The sequence below is a fragment of the Ambystoma mexicanum genome, chromosome 10 (genome assembly GCF_040938575.1).
Source record: "Ambystoma mexicanum isolate Mex_15411 chromosome 10, UKY_AmexF1_1, whole genome shotgun sequence".
In the NCBI taxonomy this organism is placed as follows: domain Eukaryota; kingdom Metazoa; phylum Chordata; class Amphibia; order Caudata; family Ambystomatidae; genus Ambystoma; species Ambystoma mexicanum.
The window spans coordinates 1,605,709,158-1,605,736,181 of record NC_090932.1 but is presented as its reverse complement, the minus strand read 5'-3'; the positions used below and the strand labels follow the sequence as shown (position 1 = coordinate 1,605,736,181).

The 27,024-nt window shown below is 47.7% G+C and overlaps 1 protein-coding gene across 7 annotated transcripts in view; it reads right to left on the bottom strand.

The window, feature by feature from the left end:
* The window catches only part of TOP3B (DNA topoisomerase III beta), a 636,381-nt gene that overhangs the window by 103,409 nt on the left and 505,948 nt on the right, over window positions 1-27,024 (bottom strand). For all 7 annotated transcript variants that reach the window (XM_069619981.1, XM_069619976.1, XM_069619978.1 and 4 more), the window contains one exon: window positions 23,780-23,929. In XM_069619981.1, coding sequence (XP_069476082.1) covers window positions 23,780-23,929 — 150 coding nt within the window. The remainder of the gene's footprint in view (window positions 1-23,779; window positions 23,930-27,024) is intronic.

The window sequence follows — 27,024 nt, the reverse complement described above, 5'->3', positions numbered from 1 at the left end:
CGTTGTCTAATATGCAACGCAAAGGTTTCATGCCCAGGCAGGACTGACTAAGGACGTCATCCTTCCCAGATTAGCTTATTGCTATTTGAATGGGCGATACCATCCATAAAGTATGAACAATGATAGATCTCAGTTCTAGGGGGGAAGCTACATAGATGCACACATCTCCTGGATGTCACACACATTTTACTCTTGTGAAAGAGAAAACTCATTGAACTCTCTTGAAATCACATTTACTCTCAAAGTTTAAAAATTGGGAGTAAGATACACCTCAAATCTTATCTGAAGCCCTGCTTGAGCAGTTCCATTTGTTCACTTTTGTCATTAGTAGTCATATCATGCTTTTTCCTAACATACCTCAGTTTACTTATGCAGACTTCCTCTGACCCAACTAGTGGCTGTTTGTTTAATAAGTAATGCTCAATCGTTTGTAGGTGCTTAGCATGCTGTACACTTTCATTAAATATAGATTCACCCAATTTAACCAAAGATGTTAAAAGGTAATCTAAGGCTTGTGACTGTGGGTCTGATATTGTCCAATGATTCCGTCCTTTCATGAATAGGTGAAGACCGCTTGGGTGAACCCCCAGATGTTATGGGGCTAGCTACAAAGTTTGTCTGGGCATTCCGGCCCCCAGGATCTTGAGTAAGGGTATTAGTATCAACTTGGTCCATCAAGGAGTTAATAACATTTCCACCCTCTGTTAACTTATAGAGTTCATTAGAGGCAGTTGTGATGTTCTTATTAAAACATTATCCATTAGATCACTGCTACAAGGATGAATCATAATATCAATGACATTTTGCTTAGGAACTTGTCAGTCAGCTGCATTTTAATATTCTCATTAATTACACTCCGTTACTCCAACCAGACGTCATCAAGAGAATGATGGTGTTATCAGCCTGCTGCGATCCACGGGAGGTGAAATTGGAATGAATAGACCCTGGTGAACAGGAGGCTGATGACTAAACCTGATGGGACCATGGAAATTTGCCGATTGCACAGGTTTAGATCGGGTCAGAGGTCAGGTGAGACGTAAGGTTACTCTCCATACAAAGTCAAGGGATTTTACATTGTGCACTTAATTGGAACTCCATACCAGGTCTTCGTGACTTTTTTTGTATGGACCTGGTGATACACCATGAGCCGCTGAGAAGACGTAGATGCAACCTCATAAATGTGTATTAAGAGACAGAAGCTGTATTATATTATATGGAAATCTAGAAATAACAGGATGTTTGGAAGGGCTAGCGCAAGTATATACTGGAAAAAGGCTTGCTACTTATAAGAAACAGGAAAACAGATAAGGTCTAAAATTACAATCAAAGTTGTAAAGGAGATTTTTCCAGTCTCTTCTGATGTGGGTTTAAAAAGAAAACCAGTGTAGCTATGCAAGGTTTTTCCCTAAGTCAGACCAGACTCTAACCGGGAGGGGAGCACGGTGGTCCATAAGGTAGTCATCCCACAAGTACACATAACAAGATGATTCATGCAGTACACCTACCGAAGAGTAGCAAACGGGAGGTGATGTCAACCGGTCTCCTAGCTAATCGGGGAGCTCTGAAGGCTCAGGGAGCATTACCATACAGAATTGCCCACCTCCGGAGCGCCCCAAGCCACTGGAGGCTGCAGTCTTGATTTGCAAGCCATTGGCACTGGCCTCCACCTTCCCGTCAATATTTTTAATCTTTATCATTCATAAATTTACCAAGCGTGTAGAGTCCTAACTATCTTGCCCTCCTACCAAACTAAACTAAACCCTTGTGTGTATTCTACCCCAAGGCAGCACTGATGGTCTGCATATCTAAGGTGAGGGGATAGATAAAGAAGCTTGCCCTATCACTTGTCTAAACATAATTATTTAAAACATTCATTAAGAGGCACATGTCTTCCCATGCCACCACCTGCTTGTCCTTCGTGGTTCACGCCGCTCACCTCGGCGCTCCTGTTACTCTGCAAGTGGCTGCCATTAAAATGGAGAAGAGCCTAGGATTGTTTACAAGGCAGCAACTTTCTATTGTATCTTTTAACTTTAGAAATGGTCACCGCGCGGTTTCTTAACTTTAAATTACAATAAAAAGAATTCCACACAAAAAAAAAAACATTGAAATCATGCTCGGGTGCAAGTGGCTATAACTCTCTGTGTGGAGCATTACCGAGAGGTAATGACTCCAGGGAACTCATTAAAGTCTGTGCTTTGCTTTTTTGGGGGGCGGGGGGCGGATATTTGAAAGGCGCATTTACAGCAAATGGTATTTTCAAGGCGCCACAAGACAAAAAAGGGGGGGTGGGAACAAGGGAAAAAAATAACAATAACGGTTCTACTAAGCCTTGTGAAAGTCAGATTGTGCAAGTGCAGTAACAATTAGTGCGACGGAGAGGTGGTGGGGGTAGTGCCGGTCTGCGCAAAATGCGAAATGCAAGGGCTGGAAGGGAAGTACAGGGTAAGAGGAGAGCATTCAAGTGAAGAGGGAGGGAGTGTGGGGGGGAGGGCCACTGGGGCTAGGCGGGTTCTAAGGGGAGGCAAGGAGGGCAAGTGCTACGGATTGCATGTAATGCAGGGGGTGAGGATCTAAATGCTAAGTTCGAGGTGGGATGTGGAATGGGGAGGGGACAGGAGGGCCTGGTGCCCTGTAGAACTCAGAGGGAACCAGACAGACAGGGGTGTCACTGCGCCAGGCAGAGGTGTAAACAGGGGAGGGGGGGGGGGAGGGAGAGGGAAGGAAAAAGAGAAAAGGTGGGTCTTGAGGAACTTCCGGAACTTAAGGCGATCCGGCTCAAACCTGAGAGGGGCAGGGAGACAATTCCAGAGGGAGGCTCCTGTGGAGGAGAGAGATTGATGCCCCTCTCTCTGCTTAGATAAGCATCTGATCTGCAGAGAGTTGGAGCTAGAAGACAGAAGGGCTCATGCAGGGAAGTATTTAGGGAGAGAGAGCTCTATGTATCGGGGTCCCAGGCCCCAGAAAGAATTGTGGATGAAACAGAGGGTCTTGAACTTCACCCTAGCAGCAACCGGGAGCTAGTGGAGACATTTTAGGGCTGGGAAGATGCGGTTCCTGGGATTGAGGACAAAGATAAGTCTTTCAGTCCTATTCTGGATTAGTTGAAGGGGGCGAAGGAAGGATAAAGGAAGATTGAGGAAGAGGCTGTTTCAGTATTCCATCCTAGAGAGGAAGACAGCTCTGGCGACATTGAGTTTCTGGGGGAAGGTGAGGAAAGGGAGAATGCCTCTGAGGAGGTGCAGCCAATAGTGGGCCTTCTTTGCAAGGTCAGCGATGTGAGGCCTGCAACTTGGACCCCGAGCCACTACCTGGTGGTAAGGCCCCCACATCTGCAAAAGGCCCCCCACATCTGTGATTATTGCTTAAATATAGCCTTTTTTAATTTAATTTTTTAGAAGTAAAGCATTTATGGATGTGTACATTTCCAGGTAACTACCCATTTTAGGCCCAATAATGATAAAACAGGGTCTTCAGAGAGGCCCGAAACGCTGCCGAAGTCCGTAAGACAACTGAGGATACCAATAGAACTTATAGGAGTTAATAAAACATATTTCTTCACAGCAAGGCATAAGTCAGGTTTATAGTAGAAATCTCAAAGGTACTTAAACAATATAGGATCTCAAACCGATTCAAATCACTTCTACAGCCAGCAAGAAAAAGATTGCACAGGTCATTATAAATCAACTACTTTATCAGGGTCTAAAAGAATGAAAAATCAGTGATTCATTACATTAAAATGCACAGAAAAATCACAGTTAGCTACTAAAAACATCATTAATGCTCTAAAACATCCGGACCCAAAGGGGAAAAATGTACTGTTCTGGTTTACAGTTTAGTAATTGTCACTTCTAGAGCTTTGCAAGGTTTGTTCATATGGTATAACAGGATACATCCAATAGGCCTGCAGCGGCTACAGTGAAAAGGGAAGTATATTTGACTAATGGTCTCCAGGTGCAGCGATAGTGACAACCGCCCATCTAAGGAGATGGAGGAACGCTCCAGTAGAGCTCAGGTCCCATGTTCCACCTGCAAAGGCCTGGAGAAGGATGGTTGCTGAGTGGGACTCAAGCCCAGAGAAGAAGGACTGCTGTGATGGGTGGGTGAGAGGGTGGGGGGAGTGTTAGGAAGGCAGAGGCCCGTGAAGTAGAGGATGAGAAACAAGATTGGGGGGCAGGACCTGGTGTAGATTTCCCAGACTCAAGCGTGTAGCAAGTAAGGCCCAGAGCTTGCAGATGCAGAGGTCCGTATTGGATTCAGCTAAACTGTAGTACAGAACTCATTAAGGGTCACAAATGAGTCAGAAAGTGAAAGCGACCATAAATGAAGGTGGAACTCACCCAGGAGAGAGACAGAATGAGGAGGTGTTAGGGAGAATTCTCAAACATTTGCTAATTCCCTTCACCTTAGAGACCCCCAGCAACTTTGCTGGATTTTGAGGAATTGATTTTTTACCCTGAGAGAGCGTGGACCTTTTTTTCCCCACTCTCTCATGTGTTTTGTAATGTGTTTTACTCTTGTGTTTTCTTTGGTTATTGAGTTTTAGACAACTCCATAGGCCTCATCTTTTCATGTGCGTCACACAGCACCCTCAGTGCAGTGGCACAGGGAAGCCTTCCAGGCTTTCCCAAGGTTCAAATACCTTCTCTGGGATAAACTACTGTTTCCCAGAGAAAGTAAAGTGAAATTGACTTTACTAGTCTTTAAATGCCTACACCCAGCACACCCTATCATACAATAGAGTGCTGGAGGGGTTACTTAGTATCCCCTGTGTCTAGGTACTCGTGTAGCAGTCAAATGCTACCCTTTCCTCTTCAAATGGCTGGTGGCAGTGGTTTTACAACGAACTACAATGATGTTTCCCGACCGCGAACACAGGTATCGTTAAAAACGCAGGAGCCATGTTTTTCAAGACGCCGTCTGAGCCCCCTTTGTTTAAACACGTCCTGGTCTTCTTTTCTCACCATTTCTTTGTGGAAAGGTCCTTCTAGAGTTTTGCTCTGCGCGCCAAACCAGGTTTGGTTCCTGTGTTCATTCGCCTTTAGCGGCCTTCAGGACTGAAGACTGCCTCTGGCGCCCGAGTGTCTGGGGTGGGCATGAAGTGAGGGAGGTGCCTGAAACTCCCTGTGCTGAGTCTCCTAGGAGACCCAAATGCACTCTGGTATGATTACCTGGCTGACTGTCCGGCAAGGACAGCCACCCTGCTGGGTGAGTGACAGCTAGGCTGGAAAGAATGGGAGAGAACTGAATAAAAGGCGAGTCTCTTGTCTTGGAAGCCAGAGTCGACCACTGGAACGATAGAACCAAAGACGAGTTTGAAGAGGACAGCGGGTGCAACTCCTGGACCATTGGTTTGCCCGGTGAAGCCCTACTGCAGGTCCGAATCACTAAGTTCATCTCGACAGAGAAGCCCTGCAAGGATGACTTCTCAATTTGAGTTGGTGGGACCGATCAACTCCACACTAAGCCACATGGATACCATTATCGGTGCTGGTTGTATTTTCTGTGTTGAAGGAAACCGAATAACCAGGGAGAGGGACAAAAGTTGGTGTGCTTAACTACAGCTACCGGAATTGAAGATTTGACAGTGCCAGCTTTTTGACCACTCCCAGTGCAGTGCAGGAGTCCCCGACGTCCTCCCTCTTGTCCCCACAACTGAGGCTCAGGAACAGCGAGATCTGCAGTCACGGTCAGGAACAGAAGTCTTCAGCTGCATCTTTTTCTTCATTATTTAAGGTACTGGGAAACAAGACAGTACTTACCTCTTGCGGTGAAAGTGCTTGAAATTTTCACAACTCGTAGGCCTAATATCAGCTTGTGACCCAACATATTTGTGTATGATATCTAACTGCCTCATTCTAGTGAATGTTTTATTACTGACAATTAAATAAATTAATAAGTGTTTAACCAACAAACCTTGAGTGTAAGAGTTTATTTGAACACCTGTGATTGTAGACCTCTGTGTAACATTACAGCTCACATTCACTCTTGAGATAAGCCTGGCTGCTCAGCTCCGCTACCAAAAACTGTAGTACAGACTTATACCAAAGGTTGGTTTTGCTTACACCTGTAGTCACAGTTGTGTGCAGTGGTCCCAAAGGGTACTGCATACAAGCTCTGCCGAACGGGAGGGGACAGGGCAGCAGTAACCGGGAGCACAAAGTCGACAAGCAAGCTGGTCAGAGGTGGCTTAGAGGCACAAAGAACTTTGCACAGGCAGCAATATGGTCCCTTGAGGAGAAGCACCTTTAGGGTAAGAGTTCAGAGGCTGCACGGTGAGGAGCACAAGGATTGGAGGAGCAGCTGCACAGGCCACCCTGTATAGCAGCAAGACAGCCACTTATGGTTTTTGAAAGAGGCACTCCAGGCTGTAATGATGGGTAATTCAGCTTTTCCTGCTAATTTAGAAGTGGAGAGGCTTAAGACTGATGGCCTTTGACAGACAGGAGCAGAGTGTTGCCTTTGGAGGATTTGGAGGAAAAGGCACAGGCCCACAGCAAAATCCTTCAGGGCAGTATCTTGCCTCTCAGCTGCAAGGACAGGGTACCAGGTAGCATCTGAAGCAATGGATACGGATCTCTATAAATCTACACAGTGGGGCAGGGCCTGAGATCCTGTCAAGACGAAAAGGGAACTACCCTCCACCTGAGGAAGGATGCCCAGCAGGATATTTGACTAGAGCCAGTGTTAGGTAAGATTGTATGCAGTACCCTTTGGGGGCACTACAACAACCTTGACCTCCTGGCAATAGGAACCCAACCTTTGGTATATGTCTGTACTACACAGGTTGGTAGCGCGATTGAGCAGCCAGGCTTATCTCAAGAGGGGTCAATGTGAGCTGTAGGGAAGTACCACAGAGAGTAAGTGGCAAGAGCTCATATCTCTTACACACAAGGTTTCTTGATTAAACAATTATTAATTTATTATTTAACAGTCAGTTTGAATAAGCCTTCTTCGGAAATACACACTCTTAGTTTCTCTAAATCAGCAAACCCCCATTTGGGATGGCACAAAGACAATTCCTATACCCTCAGGTGACTTAAATAGCTAGGAAACTATGGACATTAGTATAGCATGAGTGTCAAAGAAAAGGGTTATCAGAATAAAACAAGAGATCACACAAACATTCTGAAGCTGGTAAGTACTTCTGGAAACCCCCAATGCAAAGTAAGTTAACTCCTTCCTGGAAGGAAGACCAAACACAAAGTCAGAGGGAAGAAGAGTTATTCAGTGAGTCAGGCCAGGCCAATGTCAATTAGGCAAGAGTCTAGTTGAGCTGAAGCACTTCTTAGGAGGTAGGTAAAAGTCTTGCACAATGTTTTAGAAGTCTTTGTGGAAAAGAAGAAATCAAAGTAGGGCCACAAGCTGTTTAGCAACTCTACAGGAGCAACAAAGACAAGTTCCAACCGAGAACAAGTGAGGCTACACAAGAGGTAAGTTCTTTAAGACTGTACAGTACCTTTGGTTAGAAGAAATGGTTCCAGCTGGCTTCTGTTCCTGTGCAGCTCTGCAGATCCTGTGTTCCTGGGCCTCAGTTGTGGGGACAAGAGGGAGGACATCTAGAGGACTACTGCACTGCAACGGGACAGTTGGCGACAGAAAAGGACCAACTTCTATTCAGTGGCAATTTGCGGTTTCAGCTCCTCGCGACTCAGCAAATAGCCCTACCGCGGACTCTTGGCTGTCGAGATGGGCTTTCCTTGCATCTGGGGTCCAGCACTCTGTTGAGGTGGCGCAGGCTCGGTCAGTCCCGCTTTCTGGAAGTCCGGAGGATCTTCCTGGAGCGCTTGGCCAATTTAAAAGCCACGCATACAATCTGGTGCAGTGGAAATACAACCAGCTTCAAGAGGATGCCCAGACGGGCTTACTTTGGAGTCGATTGGTCCCACCAACTCAAGGGGGGGGGAAGTCGACCTTGCAGGGCTTCTCTAGTCAAGGCGAATTCGGAGCTTCAGCACAGCAGCAGGGCCCAAACCTGGTAAATCTCAAGAAGGCCCCTTCCACAAAGAAATGGTGAAAAAAGAAGACTGGGGCCATTTTGACAAAAATGGCACCCTTGGGTGCTTAACTGCAGCTGGGAACGCATCCCGCGGTAAATGCACACCACGGTAGTTAAAAGTAAACCAATGCCACCAGCCATTCATCGAGGAAAGGGTAACATAAAAATGTTACATGAGAAACTAGACAAAAGGGATACTAAGCAACTCCTACAACACCCTACTGTAAGATAGTGTGTGCTGGGTCTGGAAAGTTACAAATGTAATTAAAGTCAATTTCACTTCACTGCTCTTGGAAACAGTTTATCCAAGAGAAGGTATTTAAACCTTTGGACAATCTGAAAGACTTCCCTGTGCCACTGCACTGAGGTGCTGTGTGGTACAATGTAAAAGAGGATGCCTCTTGAGTTTGTCAGACTCCACAACCAAAAGAAGCACAGTTAAAATCATGGAGAAAAGTACACGAGAGAGTGGGGAAAAGGGGTCTCACTCTCTCCAGGTAAAACATTAAAGTCCTAGAGTCCAGCAAAAGAGCTGGGGGTCTCTAAGGTAGAGGGGAATTAGCACATTTCTGAGAATTCTCCCTAATAGCCAGTTTTGCCCCAGAGGCAGGGTGAGATGGGAGGGGCCCAGTCTCTGACCCCTCTGCATGTGCCTGGCTGAAACAACAAAGCACCACTTTTAGTGCCATTACATCCAGATATGAACTCTGAAATTGACTAATTGTAACATGCCACCATCAATGAAAGTTGGCGGACCCCACATACAAAAAGGGGCGGGGCTTAAGGCAGTTTTATGTTTTCTAATGCTTGTAACCTGGAACCGGAGAAAAAGCAAGTCAGAAATTGGCACACGGAACAAGCTGACATGTAGAGCCAATGGAAGTGGAATGGGGAGGATGAAGACAACAAGCAACTGCAAGGCTGTGTGGATTGCTCGGGTGAGGTCGAGGGTGGAAAAGGGGGACCAAGACACCAGGAGGAGGAAGGATGGTGCAGAGAAGCCTAGAGGCTTGTAAAAATTATGTGCAAGATGAGGTATTGTTTGGCGTGGGAAAGTGGTAATTGGGCACCAAAGTGAGTGTAAGGCGAGTGAGTGTGACTATGTGAGAGAGTAGGGCTGCGAGTGAGTGACTCGGAAAGCCAAGGAAGATTGACTGTGAGAGAAGAGGTGGGTGTGTGCTAGGAATGATTTTTCTTTACAGCACTTTTCCTTACATTTCTATGGACCCCCACGCTTTTTGCTTTTATGTTTGATTCTGATCTGGTCTTTTTACAGTGCAGTGAATTCTTAAGCTTCACTACACTGGCTTTTGCTAATTTATCATGGGGAAACTGACATGTCCTTCAGGCTGTCACTACTGGGAAACATTGGTTCCCTTAGTCTTGTTCCTTTGTGGCCACTGTTGGTACCTTGTTATCACTTTTTATCATTGCATCCTCCTATGAGCAAGTGGCTATGGGATATGTGAAAATAAAGGGGTATTTCTATTAATGCAGGTGAATGCCAAATGTGTACATGGAGTCTTGTGGGGTGTCTTTACTGAGTGGGGCAAAATGGATTTTGGGAAAGCGGTCTAACAATCTCCTCTGCTCAATGTACAAGTGTGATTTTTACTGGAGCCTAGCCAGCCCACCCAGGTCCTAACCTGGCAGAAATGCACACAGGCAATTTAAAACTCTAGAACCTCCTGTATATGGACTGCGGTCACCGAGGGTGTTCCAACCACAAAGCGTAATGAGGCCATACAAATGGGGAAATCGTGCTATATAATGACACATACAATACAATGCAGTACAATGGGGTACACTTTTTTGTTTTGCCCCGGACTATGACTGAGAGGATTTTTGGTTACTTTAGATGTGCCTAAGGGACATGCTCGTGGCAGCAGTAACTTTTTCCTATTTTTTGGTGTAATTGACTTTAGCCTTACCACGCTTGCCTACTAACTGTGGCTAGTGCCCCAACATAGCCGTGCCACAAGGTTTTCCTTTGCTCCTTGGCTATCTCGTCTTTAACCCTTCTTCCTGGACTTTAAGGCCAGGAAAATCCTTATATGGACTTCCAGTGCGCATGAAAGCAGAGGCTTTTGGCAGGCTACTGTAGGACCACGGGTGTTTGATGCCAGGAAGTGGATTGGGACTGTTTCGTCCAAATCTACAAACTGGTTTCGGTGTGTCTGAGTGGTATTCATGAGTTTTGCCACCAGTGGTCCTGATTGGGGGTGTGTGTGTGTGTGTGAGGTCTGTCATTGGCTAGTGGGAGTTTCAGCACTTACCTGGCTTTTTGGATAAGAAGAGGACCCCTGCACCCACTCTAGCGAGTTGCTGGAACAAACTGAAGGAGCCAAGAATGCTGTCCAGCTGCAAGACCTGCAAGCAGACCGGAGACCCGCTGAAAAAAGGCCTGCCGACCAACCTCTGCTGCTGTCCTGGTAGAGCCCTGTCTTGTGGAAGATGGAACAATTTACTTACCTGTCACTGTTGTTCTCCAGCATTGGTCTGGCATGAGAGGTGTGTTTTGTGTGTGTGTGTGTGTGTTTTGTTTTGTGTGTGTGTGTTTTGTGTGTGTGTGTTTTGTGTGTGTGTGTGTTTTGGTGTGTGTGTGTGTGTGTGTTTTGGTGTGTGTGTTTTGGTGTGTGTGTGTGTTTTGGTGTGTGTGTGTTTTGTTGTGTGTGTGTGTGTGTTTTGTGTGTGTGTGTGTTTTGGTGTGTGTGTGTGTTTTGGTGTGTGTGTTTTGGTGTGTGTGTGTGTTTTGGTGTGTGTGTGTGTTTTGGTGTGTGTGTGTGTGTTTTGGTGTGTGTGTGTGTTTTGGTGTGTGTGTGTGTTTTGGTGTGTTTTGGTGTGTGTTTGTGTCTGTTTTGGTGTGTGTGTTTTGGTGTGTGTGTGTTTTGCTGTGTGTGTGTTTTGGTGTGTGTGTGTTTTGGTGTGTGTGTGTTTTGGTGTGTGTGTGTTTTGGTGTGTGTGTTTGGTGTGTTTTGTGTGTGTGTGTTTTGGTGTGTGTGTGTGTTTTTGTGCGTGTGTGTGTGTTTTTGTGCGTGTGTGTGTGTTTTTGTGTGTGTGTGTGTGTGTGTGTGTTTCTGTCATTGGCTAGTGGGAGTTTCAGCACTTACCTGGCTTTTTGGATAAGAAGAGGACCCCTGCACCCACTCTAGCGAGTTCCTGGAACAAACTGAAGGAGCCAAGAATGCTGTCCAGCTGCAAGACATGCAAGCAGACCAGAGACCCGCTGAAAAAAGGCCTGGCGACCAACCTCTGCTGCTGTCCTGGTAGAGCCCTGTCTTGTGGAAGATGGAACAATTGACTTACCTGTCACTGTTGTTCTCCAGCATGGGTCTGGCATGAATTCACATGCTCATGAATATTCCCAGTCATCCGGCTGGGAATCCTCGGTAAAAGGAAAAAACAGTTTCACTTTCGTTTATAAACGTCTTTCTCTCTTAAACCAATCACTGAGCTTTGGGTCATACTGCCCCCAGCCAATGATTGCCCTCTCCTCAAGCCCCTTCTCTGGCAGCCATCTTCAGATTTGGTAGCACGTAAAGTGGCAGTATGACCAAGACGAGCCGCTGAGGGGCAGGAGGGAGTGTTCGCATGTGAATCCATGCCAGACCCATGCTGGAGAACAACAGTTACAGGCAAGTAACTTGTTCCTTCTCCAGCATTGGGTCTGGCATGGATTCACATGCTCATGAATAAAGAATCCATAGCAGTACACACATACACAACCACGGAAGGTGGCAGGGTTCAACAGAAGCAAATACTCTTACCCCCTCACCAGGCTCACCTTCAAGCGAACAGGTTGCGTAGCACTGCTTGGCCGACTCTGGACTCCTCTCTGGAATCCCTGTCGACGCAGTAGAATTTTGTGAAGGTGTGTGTCGACCTCCACGTAGCAGCCCTGCAGATGTCCAGCAGGGGCACACCAGACAGGAACGCCGTCGTAGCAGCGATCACTCTGGTAGAATGGGCTCTCGGGCGGCCAAGCAGTGGTCGTTTGCCGACCGGTGACAGTGAGTGATGCAGCCGGAGAGTCATCTGGAGATGGAAGACTTAGACAAAGCCTTCTCATGGTTCACAGGACCAAAATTCACAAAAAGCTGAGAAGTTATTCGGAAACCCTTCGTGCGGGCCACATAAAACTTCAGCGCTTGAGCCACATCCAGCGCATGCAAAGTCCTTTCAGCCGGAGAGGAAGGCGTTGGAAAAAACACAGGTAACACCAAGTGCTCGCTGAGATTAAATTCTGACGGAACCTTGGGCATGAAGGAAGGGTGAGCCCGAAGCACCACCCTCATCTCGTGGAAAGTCAAGTAAGGTTGCTTGCAGGACAGAGCCTGGATCTCACCCTACTCTCCTTGCAGAGGTGATGGCCACGAGGAAAGTGGTCTTTCAAGACAGGAACTTAAGTGGAGCCTGATGCATTGGCTCGAATGGGGCCCCCATGACCCTAGTCAGCACCACGTTGAGTTCCCATGCCAGGGCAGGAGCCTTCACCGGCAGGAACGAACGGAACAGTCCTTTGATGAATTCCTAGTCTAGACGGTGCGACCAAACGGAAGACCATACCCGAGATCTGGTGTAGCAGAAGATAACCGCCATATGTACCTTGATGGAGGCATGCGCCAGCTCTGACTTCGCCAACAAGTACAGAAGGACTTGGGGGGCCTTGACCCTTGGAGGGTAAATCTTCTGTGACAGGCACCAGGTGTAACGCTCACCTGATTCCCGCAGAGGCGCCGGTCTTGACTGGGTGAATGCCGTATCTTCAAAGGTGATGTGTAACACACGGTTGGCTCTTTGGGCTGGACCTCTGTGCACTGTATGTCTGACTCGAAGAGTAAGATGTCTGCAGATAGAAAATATGGGATTAATGAACTGGGGTTATTGGGTGCCTCTCTCCTCTTCCCTTTCTCTTCTCCTGTAGAACCCCAAAGGTTAACACCCTCACCTTAGGTAAGTGAACGCCGAGCTCTCCATCTGCCTCGGGGCAGGGTGCCGTAACCAGTTTCTTCACTGGATAAGGGTGCAGGCCTCTTGACCTCAGAGGACTGCTGTCTGTCGTTAACTGCACGAACGGTAAGTTCTGGGCACTTCAAATGTCTTAAAAGTCTTTTGTAATGATATCTCTTGTTTTGCAGGGTTCCGGCGATGGCGGATGGCGGGCTGATGAGAGTTGAGGATCGAACCCGCATGAGGAATAGAAGCGCCTGGAAGCACGTAAGTAAGCGCTTGTAGCCTGCTTCACGATGCGCACTAACTGTCCCTTTTATCTTGCAGGTACAAGTTCGGAGCTTTAGAGAAGCTGAAGGGTGCTGGAATACCCACTGGATTCGGCGTGGGAAGGAGTAATGCCACGTGAGTAATGAAGTTGCCCAATGTCTTTAAACGCACCTTCTTTTGTCTTTCAGATGCGGGATGCAGCGCCGAAGGCCTCCGGAGCGTGTGAAGAGCTGGTAAGCTTTTATCTTTCAGATGCCGGAATGCAGTGCGAAGACCTCCGGAGCATGCGAAGAGTAGGTAAGCCTTTGTCTTTCAGATGCCGGAATGCAGCGCGAGGCGTTGGTGACAGCCGATGGACCAGGTAAGAGATGCGCTGCCACTGAAGACCGTAGTTCTAACCTGTTCTTTCTTTGTCTTTACAGGTGCTGCTGAAGACTGGATTCCAGGATGGTAAGCCTTTGTTCCCTTAGGCCCAGGATCAGAAGCAGAAGACACGATGAGCGTTCTGCTGCAGAGAATGCAGAATAACGCAAAGCAAGATTCATCCATCGGGTGTGGTTTAAATAGCCTCCTGTAGTGCTTAGGTGTCTCCTTCCACAGCCACGCCTAGGTAAGAAAAGAGTTCCTGCTTTCCAGAAGAGTTCCAGTGTTCTGAACCTAGGGAGTGGCTCCTGCCCCACCCAACAGGAAAAGTAGTCCCAAACAGAAGAGGATCAGGGGTTCAACTGGCAGGTAAGTAAGCAGCATGGTCTGCTGCAGGTAAGTCCACCCAAGAATTATGAGCCCGGCGCTTCCAGCGCTGGGACTGGGCATCTTTATGAGCCTGGTGCCACTGGCGCCAGGACAGGGCCAAAAGGTCCCAATTGGGACTGGCTGGCACTCGGAACCGGGGTTATGGGTCTGCTTCCAAGGGAGTCGGGCAAGTCCTGATCTTTTGGAAGCAGAGATCATGACACCAGGTTGTGAAACGCTTCCATTTGTGTCCGTAACACTTCAGAGTGGATGACTCCCTGGCCTCGGCAAGGACTTCCCTGCAGTCCGCAGGAAGTTCGTACCCACCAAACTCTAAAGCTGCAGGAGCCAGGCCTTCAGGTTCAGAGATCTTGGTTCGTGGTGCAGGATTTCGCCTCCTTCCCTGTCGAGAAGACCCGCGACCATCTGCAGCTTGACTGGAGGGGACGCTGTCATGCTGAGAAGGTCAGGGTACCAGATCTGCCTCGGCCACGCTGGCGGAATGAGGATCATCCTGCACCGGCACCGTTGACTGATGACTCGTAGCAGCAGCTGCAACAGAGGGAACATGTACAGAAACAGGCCTTCCCAGGGGAAGGAGAATGCGGCACCCATGCTCCCCGGCTGGGGGAATCTGTTGGCAAAACTCTTGGCGTTTGTCGCCATCGCGAACAAATCAATCTGGGGAGTGACCCACCTGAGGAAGTGGTTGTCCACTTGATTCTGCCGAAACTCCCAGTCGTAGCGAGCACACAGCTCCCTGCTGATGGAGTCAGCAACAGTGTTCTTTACTCCTGCCAGGTGAAAGGGAATCAGGAATACCCCCGGGGAGACAGCCCAGTGCCACAACACCTGTGCCTCTCTGGAGAGTGCTGGCGACCTGGTGCCCCCATGCTTCCGGATGCAAAACCTTCAGTGAAGACCCTCACCACTTTGCCCTTGAGGGACGGAAGAAATGACTTGAGGGCCCAAAACACAGCCTGTAGTTCTAGAACGTTGATGCGAAGCGCCTTCTCCTCCAGCAGCCACAAGCCTCTGGCGTTAAGACGTCCGGTGCGTGCTCACCACCCCTCCAGGGAAGCATCCGTCATGATTGTTTCCTGGTACGGAGTGCTCTGGAAGTCTGTGCCCCCCGGCGATGGTGGAGCGCATGCCCCACCATCTTATTGCTCGACAGAACTCCTCGTGGAGCACGATCCTGTCTTTGAAGCTTCCGAACACCTGGATCCAACGGGTGTCTAGGAACTCCTGGAGGGGTCGCATTCGCAACCAGCAGAGCCTGACCAAGAAGATGCAGGACGACATAATGCTGAGCAGCCACTTGATAGTCCTGACCGTGGTGATCTGTAGTGCTAACAGCATTTGCACCTTGCCCAAAATGGCTGCTATCCTCTCCTCCGACTGAGCCGCCAGACAGGACACTGTGTTGAGCCTGGACCCCAAGAACAGCACGTTCTGCAATGCAGTCAAGCAGGATTTTTGCATAGTTCACAGAGAAACCCCAGATCCGTCAGCAGCCAGGCGGTCCTCTCCTTGTGATCAACGGCAATGTCCTTCGACTTGGCCCGGATGAGCCAGTCGTCGAGGTAAGGGTACACATGAATTCCCTATAGTCGCAGATGAGCCACCACTGGATCCAGGCCCTTTGTGAAGACTCTGGGAGCCGACTTCAGTCCCAAGGTGAGAGCCTGGAACTGGTAGAGCCTCCCTTGGACGACAAAGCGCAGAACCTGCAATGTTTTACATGAATGGGGACATGGAAGTACGTGTCCTCCAGATCAAACGACAACATAAAGTCTCCCTCCCCCAGTTGGCCAAGCACGTGCTGCAACGTGATCATCCTGAATTTCTGGGACTTGATGAATTTGTTGAGTCGTCGTAGACCAAGAATGGGCCTCCAGTCCCCGGTCTTCTTTCTTACCAGAAAGTATCTTGAGTAAACTCTGGAGCCCCGGAGTAGCTTCAGAACCAGCACCATCAACCCTTTTCTTAACATGGCCCGAACTTCCAGCAGGAGCTGAGGGATGTGTTGTTCCTGCCAGGCCACCAGTGGTATTCGCGGACACTTTTGTTGGAAATCCAAGGTGTGTCCTTGGGCGAGAGCGTCCAGCACCCATCGATCAGTGGATATTTTTTCCCACACACTGACGAAGCTCGCCAGCCAGCCGTCCAACAGGATGCAGGGTGGGGGGTCCGATGTTACGGTCGGTTCAGTCATGCTTGGAGGCCGGCGCACGTCCCTGGGAGCCTTGACGATGGCAGCGGCCACCTCCGAAGGCCTTGGAGCGACCCCTGTAGGCTTCCTGGGTCGTGTAACGGGAGGGTTGGTGGTAGGACGATCCACCACCAAATCTCTTCGAAGACTTCCCCGACTTTCTTCCTGAGGGACGAAAGGAAGAGTGGTGCTGCAGCGTTCCGAGGGCACAGGCCGTCTCTGTGTCGGTTTAGATGGTCTGAAGAGATTCGTCGACTGCCTTACCGAAAAGATTGCCTCTATTGAACGGCATATCCAGGACCCTCGTCTGGACCTCTTGTCTGAAGTTGGTGGCCTTCATCCAGCCACGACGATGGAGGCAAACACTGTTTCCCATTTGGCGGAACCCTTTGTCTGCAATGTCCAGGGCCAAAGGGATGGCGTGGTCCGACACCTCTTCGCCCTCCTGAAGGATCTCCATTGCCTCTACCCGCTTGGCTTCGGGGAGGAAATCCAGGATCGGAGCCATCTTGAACCATAGTTCCCGGTCGTACCTGGCCAGGATCGTTAAGGCGTTGGCGGCCTTGACAGTCGTCGCTGCCAAGTAAATTACGTTCCGTCCCACGGCATCCAATTTCTTCCCCTCTCCGTCCAGGGGAACAGAGGTTGACAACGACTAATTGGACGATTTCTTCCTTGCCACAGCCGAGACCACAGAGTCCGGCAAAGGTTGCAACCGCAGACATTTGGGTGCAGACTCCGGCACTCAATGCTTCTTCCCCTTTTTTCGGGTCCTGAGGGGTCGGCTGAGGTCCGGCATCCTCTTCTCCGGAGTGTTCTCCGTCAGCTGGCTGAATCCTCCGGCCTGGGAAGGAGTGCCACGCTGGCTGTCACCGGGATACTTTTTGCCAAGAGGGCAGCCGCCAGCATCTCGATTGCAGAGGACATCTTGGCCTGGATCACCGGGGCCTGCGTCAGAGGGACGTTACCCTTGTTACTTGTCTGACTTCTCCCGCAGCTTACCCGGGGTAGCTGACTTTCGCCTCGACGAAGAGCTGGAGCGGTGGCTGGAGATCGAGGCAGATGGAGACTATGAACATGCCCTGACCGTCGCGGGACCCACTTGCGCGGTGACCCCGACGGAAGCGGACTCACAGTCTTGGCTTGGCCTTGTCTTGTGCCCCCATGGATGGAGCGCCCTCAAAGGACTTAGAAGCCTGCTCAGGATGGATGGATCCGGATGAGGCCTACCCCTGCAGACCACCCGGGGTAGAGGCCTTGAGGCACGTCGCCAGACGGGCATGCGGATCCTTCATCGTGCGCTGGGAGAATCCATGGCAAATTTCACAATCCTCCTCCTTATGCACCGGGTGTAGACAGTACAGGCACTGGGAATGTTTGTCCTCCGTGAAAACATTCCACAAACCGCAGCTCGTGCAGTGCTTGAAGAGGGAAGCTCCGTCCTTCTCCTCCAACATGATCTGGCATGGTGTAGGCCTGATGGTCTTCTGGAAACTTCTAAGACTCAACGATTTGCGCCCTTGAGGGGTGAAGAAACCCGAAAAACGTGCCCCCGTTGATCAGATGAATAAGCGATGGAGCACACAGGCCTGACTGAACAAAAACAGATTTCCTACCGAACAACGCAGAAAGCTCGAAGAGCAAAACGCGAGGACTCCCAACACTTGAATGTGTGGTAAAAATCTGAAGATGGCTGCCTGAGGAGGGGCTTAGGGAGAGGGCAGTCATTGGCTGGGGGCAGTATGATCCAGAGCTCAGTGATTGGTTCAGAGAGAAAGAAAGTTTATAAACTAAAGTGACACATTTCTTTTACTGAGGATTCCCAGCCTGAAGACAGGGAATATTCATGAGCATGTGAATCCATGCCTGACCCCATGCTGGAGAACTCCAGCAGTCCTGCAAAGGAGCTGCAACCCTTGGAGTGGAGGGAAGATCCATTCCCGACGTCAGTGTTATGACAGTTTTTCTGAAGTCCAACTAACGGCTTAGTAAAGCCATTCAACTGAGACAGTACAAGACTACTCTTAGTATAAGGCTGTATCACCCGAGTATATGGTAGCGTAGACAGAGCATCAAGGCTTTTCTTAGGAGGGAGAGAGGGCTGTAGAATCAGTACAAAAAAATAGTACAAATATGGTCCAAAGAAACACTGAAACACTTTGTTATGTTAAAATGAATGGTTTATTTAAATACAAGTAGGCCCAGATAAATCCTGGGGGAAACAAGTGTTAGGGCTGATTTTCTATACTCTGGCCTAGGGGACAGATGTATAGAAGGCCAACCTATATTGTGACAGGGACAACTCTGGGAGCTGCAGCCCAACAGTTCAAGGTAGCAGTGACGAGCGGTCTAGGCTAAGTCTCAAGAGGTGGTGAGCTTGTAAAGGGTCCACAATGAGTACACACAATGGGAGTCACAAATTACACAGTTATTTATGTATGGCCAAACACTGAAAAATTACTACTTACAGGTAGAAGTATCACACAACACAAACAATAGAATACATATATACAGTCACTAGAGTAGGGCATAATATAGATCAAACCCCTGTAAAGTACAGATTAGATTATGCACTACAGGTCCACAGAGAATTAGCCCTAGCTTCAAAAGTCCTTCCCTAAGCTGTCTGGGGCCTTAACCAGAGTTCCGACAAAGTTTATAACGCTGGAAAAAAATGAAGGTAGGGTCTGTGGGGTCCAGTGAACGATTCCAAGGGTTAGGGGACGAGTTATACTAATAACCAAAACTGTCTCCAACTTTCGGAAGGCTTGCTCAAGCAAGCCATGGCAAAGCCAAAGTGTTATAAAAGTTTGTAAATGTTAACAGAACGTTTAAAGGTAGTTTAGGGGGCAGGTAGGAACCACAGTAACTCACCCCCATACATCGATTCTTCAGAGGCCTTGGCAGGTCGATGGAAGATGGTCCGAGGTTGCTTTTCCCACAGTCAGCCTCAGCCCTTGAGTCACAGGGGTTCCTGGTTGGTGTCTTCGGCTGGTGCAAGGAATCCCAATGGAAGAATACAGCAAAACACGATGCAGGACCCCACTCAGGAATGGACTCGACTCAGGGGAATTGTTTTGGACGGCGGTAACCATTAGGAAAGATTTCTCTTTATTTCTCCTTTCCTTCCATTTTAATGGACCTTCCAAACAGTTTGCTTTTATTTTTCATCCTGACCTGTACTTTTACAGTGCCGTGAAGCCTTAAGCTTCACTACACTGTCTTTTGCTCATTTGTTATAGGGAAACTGACGTTGTTCAGGCTGACAGTACTGGGAAACATTGTTTCCCTCAGTCTTGTTACTTAGTTACTATTTTTAGCAAGTTATCACTTGTGGTAACTTTCACTGTACAATGCATTTTACAATGCAGTACAATGGGGTACACTTTTGTTTTTGCCCTGGATTAACTCTCTCAGGATTTTTGGTTACTCTAGGTGTGCTAAATGGACAAGCTGGTGGCAGCAGTGACTTTTTACCATTTGTTAGTAATTTACGTTTTAGCCTTTCCGCGTTTGGCTACAAACTGTGGCTAGTGACCAAACATGGCCATGCCACATGGGTTTTACGCTTATCCTTTGGCCATCTTGTCTTTTAGCCTATGAGGCCAGGAAAAACCTTATATGGACTTCCAGTGCCTGGGAAAGCAGAGGCTTTTGGCGGGCTACTGGAGGGCTATGTGTTTTTGCTGGCAGGATGTGGGCGGTCCCAATCCACAAACTGGTTTCAGTGTGTCTGAATGATATGCATGAGTGTTCCCGCCAATGGTCCTGATTGGACCACTGCTGGGGTGTGCGTGGGGCTAGTTCTGCTATTGGGAGTTTCTGCCGTTACCTGGCTTTTAGGATAAGAAGAGGACCCCTGGACCCACTCTGGAGAGATCCTGGAGAAACCTGAAGGAGCCAAGATTCCCGTCCAGCTGCGAGACCAGTCAGGAAACCGGAGACCCGTCTGAAGGAGGCTTGGTGACCAACTTCTGCTGCTGTCCTGGAAGAGCCCTGTCTTGCTGTCGATGTTAAGCAGTCTTGCGAGGGAGCTGAGACCCGTGGAGTACAGGGAACTTCCATTCCTGACGTCTGCTTGGAACCCTGTTAGGAAGAGCCTTCGGAAGTGTACCGGGTCAGCTGCGGCTGACCAGTTCTGCGTTTGGTCTACGGTGCTGCCGATGTTACCGTTCCACGTTGAGGCCCGGAACTTGGGGGATCCTCAGCTTGTCCTACAAGACTTACGATCCGGAGTCCTGGCACCAAGGGGACACAAGATAGGAGGGAAAGTCTGACCATGACAAGTGAGTACCTTTGCGTCGCCAGGTCTTCCAGTGACTACATCAGGAAACAAACAGTAGGGTACATTCATAAAGTCCAATTTCACATGTACATTCAAAACTCACCCACCACCTTAATGATGCCATGACTTACCCACAAAAAGCAAAAGGAAGAACTATCTAATGTGAACCAATAAGGCAAGTTGATATCAAACTTGTACAAACTCCTGAATGAACAAGGGGAGGAGATCCAGTGGAGACAAAGGCAGAGGTGGGAAAAGACCCTGGGGGAACCAATATTGCAAGACCAATCGAGAGAGGTATGGAACAAAATCCCCAAGCTGACACGCTCTATACATCTAAGAGAAATGTGGCAAAAAATCCTCCTCCAGTGGCACCTCACTCCTGAAAGACTCCACTCAATGTACCCCACCACTAGTGAGAAATGCTGGTGAGGATGCCAACAAATAGGGGACTGAAAGCACATTTGGTGCGACTACCCGGCCATAAACTACTGGGAGGAAATAAATGAACAAATGGGGAATATGATTGAGGATGCCGAAGGACTAAATGATAGGATATGGCTGGCGGGCGGGCGGGCATGTGGGACCCAACTCAGAAAACGTACACGAAACAACAACAAAAAGGGGTGACAACGCTAACCATAGCGGCATGGCTGACAGTGGGCCAACGTTGGAATCAAAAAGACCCACCTACACAAATAGACTGGCTTCAGAAAGTGTGGAAATTCGAATCACTAGAATGGATGACGTGCAATATCTAAGGAATATCGGAAGTCTTTCGAGCAAACTGGGGAACATGCTTCAATGGAGCCCACACAAGATCCGAATTCTGGACTTTCTATAACTCAAACAACATAAAGGAATAAAGGACTACATCCGCCATATGGGGGTGGGGGAAGAGGGACGGGACGGTATGGTTATTGCTATGTACTTATGTAAAACCAATAAAAAGTTTTTTTTTTAAAAAGCTTCAAAACGCTTTTTCACATTTCCCTCCTTACCACCCAAATCCCTCCCTCGCCACTCCCACCGGACAAAGAAATCCACCAAACCCTAGAAATTATAAAATTTCTACACTCATACTGGACCAGTACCATCGCTGCCAACAGCAAATCACACTGAATGCCCGATTACTATTAAAATCCCCAGTGACCTTACAGGGTTCTAAGAATGTCACATAATTGCATACTTCAGCATAATGAACAATGGAGGTCAATAGAACACACTTAACAGACCCCCAAAAACAAAATATCGCCGGGACACCGCCAGCACAAATATCGTTACTGCTACTCGGTCCGGCGCTATTAGCGCCGGATCATGAGTAGCGGTTGGGCGGTTATTGCCCATTTCCCATTGGGTCCATAGCTCCCAGTAGGGTTTGGGTGCGGTATCACTGCCACCGGTAATAGTGCCAAAAACGGCAGTTAAGTGGACATTTTTACCTCCAGATTTTTGCTGGAAGTAAAACTCCAACATACTGCCCAAGTCGAGATTGGGCCAACCCTTAAACGCGAAGGTAATAGCGTTACCGCTGCATTTAAGGCCTGAGGCCCAACTCGTGATGCGCCCCAGAGTGTCTTGAGAAGGCCCTGTTAAACGTATTTATTTTTTATTTAATTGGTTTTTTATAACACGCCTAATATCGGACCGGAGTTCGGTTTCTAAGCGTGGATGCGGGATTCAAACCTCTGTTGCTCTGCGTGGTCTTGCTTCCAAGACCAGCGCGTTGCCCCTGTGCTATCCTCCGTTCACTGACCCATGCCATTCAAAATAAGTCAAGAAGGGGAGCCACTCCGTTTTCACATCCTTATACATCCTTATACGATTCCGATAAAATCGCTGTGAGGCTCTACATATCATAAACGTCATGTGCCTTACGCAACCATTCCCTATACGTGGGAGCATGGGGGCGCTTCCAGTATATCGTTATACATGCGCTAGCGGACAGGAACAAATTGGCCACCATATGAGTAATACCAGTATAAGCCTCTCCATCATCATTCAACCCAAAGAGGGACAATAAAGGAGTCAAAGGCCTCTCAATTCCATCCATGGCTTTCACCCAAGCCAACACCTACTTCCAAAAAGTCTGGATTGCCGGGCAATCACACCAGGCGTGCCAGTATGTGCCAACATTAACACTACCCTGCCAACATAGAGGGCTAGATCCCAGGAACATCCTAGACAGTCAATAAAGTGAGAACAGCAAACGTTGCAATAATCTGTAACCCTGCATTTTATATTGGATAGCGGTGGAAGTTGACCATAGACATTGCCACAAATGGCCTGGGATCTCTGCCCTCTGTAAAGGGAATATCACGATACGATTGTTTATCATTGGCAACTTGTAAAGAAGAATAAAGCTCCGGCGACAAAATATTTTTCCAGGCACGGTTAGCGAGAACACACTTTAGTTGTAAATACATAAAATTGGACATTAGGCCTGCACCCAAGTAAGAAAAGAGCCACTCTCCACAGTTGCCCTGCTCAAATCATGACTGAAACCGAAGTGGCTCACGGATCTTGTCCCTTATCGGGGGAGCCCAGAGACAATTCAAGGGGGAAGGCCAAGTCGTTATTTCCTGCGGCAATGCAAAACCCATAAAGTGACTAATACCGGGTGTTTCCTGACTCTCTGCGGGAGGCTGCTTCCAGGTACCCACAACCATTCCCCTACAGTGACCTCCGGGGCCATGAAGTCATTCTCAAGGGTAACCCTGCTAACCCAAAGGTGGTCCAATAGGACCCTTAACTGTGTCACCGTATAGAAATCCCATAAATCAGGAAAGCCAACCCCACCCCTGTATTTTGATTGAATCAGTTTACCATGAGCTACTCAGGGTTTTGCCCCAATCCATCAAAAATGCAAAATAACCTGTTTCGCCTCTTCAAAGATATATTGAATTTTGTAGCTTGATGTAAGTTGAATCGTTAGCGAATTATTATATGTGTATGTTTGTTTTATATATGCTTGTGCAATGTTTTAGTTGTAAATTGATGGCACAAAAAATAAATAAAAGATTACCTAAATCCGGAACACAGAACGTGTTTAGTTTGAAACTTATTTTTCCTAGTATCAGAGGTTTTCGGCGCACACAAGTACTGCACGGCCAGAAAATTTGCATTGTTTACAACTAATCGATGGGAAAATAGAGAGGGAGTAGGTTGGTCAATCATTAAAGTGGGAGGAAAGTAGGGGGACGTGCAGGGAGTCTCCCCCCGGGTTCATTTTCAGCTGCACAGTAATTGATGTGCAGTCATCGCATAGATCAATTTTCCCCACTTGAAAATGTTTTTGCCAGCCCCGATAGCTTTTCTGAAGACTTACCTGCGATCGAATCCACAAAGTAATGGAATTTGCGCTTGAAGATGTCCAGGGTGTGATCAAGCACCTGCTGGAAGTTGGCCTTGCCCTGCGCAATCAGGTTCAGTTGCTTCTCAACGGCACTGCGAATGGTCGGCTGCACCAGTTCGATATCTGGGAGAATGTGGGACAGTAATAGAGGGAGTGAAAAGGGTGATGTGTGATAGTCAGGATTATGAAGCATAAGCTAGAAACTTGTATTAGAAGGTGGTCACCAAAAGGGTACAGAGAAGATGTTCAGCGTTTCAAACCAACTGACACACAACAAGGTAACACAGCCGCAGCCTAGAAGCACCAGTGGGTACATCAAAACAGAATTCCCCAAGGACAGATTTGGCTGATCCAATGGATGTGATTTCTTAACCACTGCAAAGGTCAGAAGTATATAATCTACACGTCGAGTCAAAGAAATGGCAGGGACATCACATGACAAAGACAGGTGCATCGCTTTAACCTTTGACCCCCAACTGTATGACATGTAGTGACATTAGGTGGCCACAGCATAATTTGTTTAAGATTAATAAAATAACAAAAGGTTATGTTTCCACAGCTCTCATACGAGGACTGTAAAGCTATCTAACGTAAGACAGGATTTCCAATCAAATGAAAGACCAAACCCTCTATGCTGGTAGCTATGACAGTAGTCGGCTTAACTATGGGAAGGAGATAGGTTGCTAGTGAAGTACTATTATTCTCTTAGCGCCCCCAGAAAATACACCATATCGGTATACTGGAAAATCACAGGGTATCTATATGTTGAAATATTTACTATAGGTTAAACGTGACACTCACAGTGGACATATAAAAACAGTTAATGGGCCACAGACCCTGTACAGTCCGAAGTTAAATGCATACCTGTTAAAATGGGTTTCAAAACTGTCTTGGTGGACAGAGTTTTTGGAGGCATCCCTAGTTATAGTCAACAGCAGCATCTCTGTCATGCCCCGCATTCGTGCTTACAGACGTCCGAGGGCGTCTATTTCCATGTGGAAGCTGCCCTGGCGACTGCTTTCAGTTTGTGGAATACGCCGCACTACATTATCCAGCATTCCTTGTTCCCGAGGTCACGTGAAGCGCACGCAACGCGTCTTGCGTCCTGGAAATGATACCAGTATTTAGTACGGCGTATCCCTGCAACGGGCGCTCCTAAACTAAGTAATTAGTTTGAGTGCCCGATTTATTGACATCCTGATTCCTGTGTTTCCTTGACCCGGCTCATGTTTTAAGGATTGCTCTTGAACGTTTTGTCCCTACGGTTTCTGGCGCCATTTCCCTCAGCTGTTTTCCCTTGGTAAACAAACTCACGGCTTTTCCCAAACGGACTGTTTCCCTCTTGCCCTTGTTTGTTGTGACGCCTTGGAATTTTGTTAACCTCAAGTTCAACGCAATTCAGAACATTAGGAAAATCTGAACTAGACCTCTGTTCAAGTTTCTTTTCTCTCTACTTGTGGTTGCTAACTCCACTGGCTTTCTGAACCCTTCAACCTCACGTATTTCACAAGCCCACAAAACACTCCTTTTCTGGATCTATCATCAACGCTGCTCTCATCACAAGAAACATTGCTCTACACATCGAAGTGACCGATTGGACGCTCTCCTCATTAGGTGGTCACTACTTGGATTGGAGATTTTCACTTTGGGGACGCTTTGCTGAATTCCTTGGGGATTATATTTGGACTATCTAGTTGTGCCCTCGTGCCGTTCGGGTTAGGTGGATTATTGCACAGACTTCCTTCAACTGAGAATTTCTTCCTTCTTCACCTTGTCATCACTTTTCTGAACTCACATAGGTTATGGGACTTCCTCTTGACTAAGCAGGTAAGAGAGGGTAATTGCGGGTGGGTGATTGCTGCACTTTGGTAACTCTGGCTGCTCTCTTGAACCATCGTTTTTGCTTTGTTCCCTTAGCTCTGTTGTCGCTGCACCTGTCTTTTCACTCAAGCCCCTGGCCTGTTAGTTATAGTTTATTTCTACAGGCTGCGCTCTTGGGGGGGGAAGTCTTGTTAACATCGCGTTCAAGATATCCCAGAGCAGAGGGGCTCCCAAGGTGGATGCTGATTATGTATCCTTTATAAGTCTGTATCCTTTTTCAAGTTGTGTTAAAGTGTGACAATCTCTGAACGCTTAGCCAAACCAATCAAGGTACCATGGAGAGTGGGCGAAGATTAGGGGGGGCATTACAACTTGGGTGTAAAAATGCTGTTCGTGATGGCGGTATTAGTTTGCGGCAGACCGATCGCCAGAATTACCAGCACATTACAGGTCCTGGGATGTGCGTACACACCCCACGCAATTACTGCCGGAAATTGCGTGATCGCAGGACTGGGAGGCTTAGCGGCAGCCATTTTAAAGAGTCAATCCACTAAAATCCACCTGTTGTGTATGATTGTCATATCAATGATAAATCTTACTGACCTGTGTCAACACCAGAACTTTTTGCTGGACTGGTAGATTATTATTCCCTATACCTCAGTGAGTGGGAACCCTTTTCCACACTCAGAGTCTTTTACTCTTTTTATGGGTGTGTAACTGTTTAGGTGGTGAGAATAAGAGTAAACACTGAAATAATGAGCAGGTAGTATTTTTTAATCATATAACGTTTATTCACTTTTATTCTTTTATAGGAAAAAAGATACGTGTCGCAGGATGGTCAGCAAGAAGAGACCTCTTCAATAGTAGGTATTCTGGTAAATTTCTAAGCTCAATCTCTTTTCATGGTTTCTCCTTTGTTTAAAGTTTTTAAGTATTAACAGTCTGTTCTTCTCCACTTCTTGTTATTACTTCATACACTGCTTTTCTTAAATCTACTTCATTCCTCGTAACTTTGTTTCTCAGGTTTCACTCTAGTAAAAGGTCCGTGAAGACCTTTTCACTTCAGTGTAAAATCTATTCTGACATGGATTGTGTTTACATTGGAATTCGTTAATGAATGCTGGCTCATTTATATTTTAGTGGCAGAACACCTTGTCAGTTCTTCAGAACGTTCACAAGAGTTTCAGCGTAACTTGAACTTTTCGTAGTTGCAATCGCACTTTCAATGGGAGGTGCCTTATTATGGCTCGGTCTCCTTTTATTACGAACACTCTGCATACATCAACATCAAGCGTACATTTCACAGAGAAGACCGGACTTCTTTAAGCGTCCACTTCCTTGTCGGCGTCTATGTTAGCTGACAAGACATTCAGGGACGTACCTTCATCAAGTCTTTG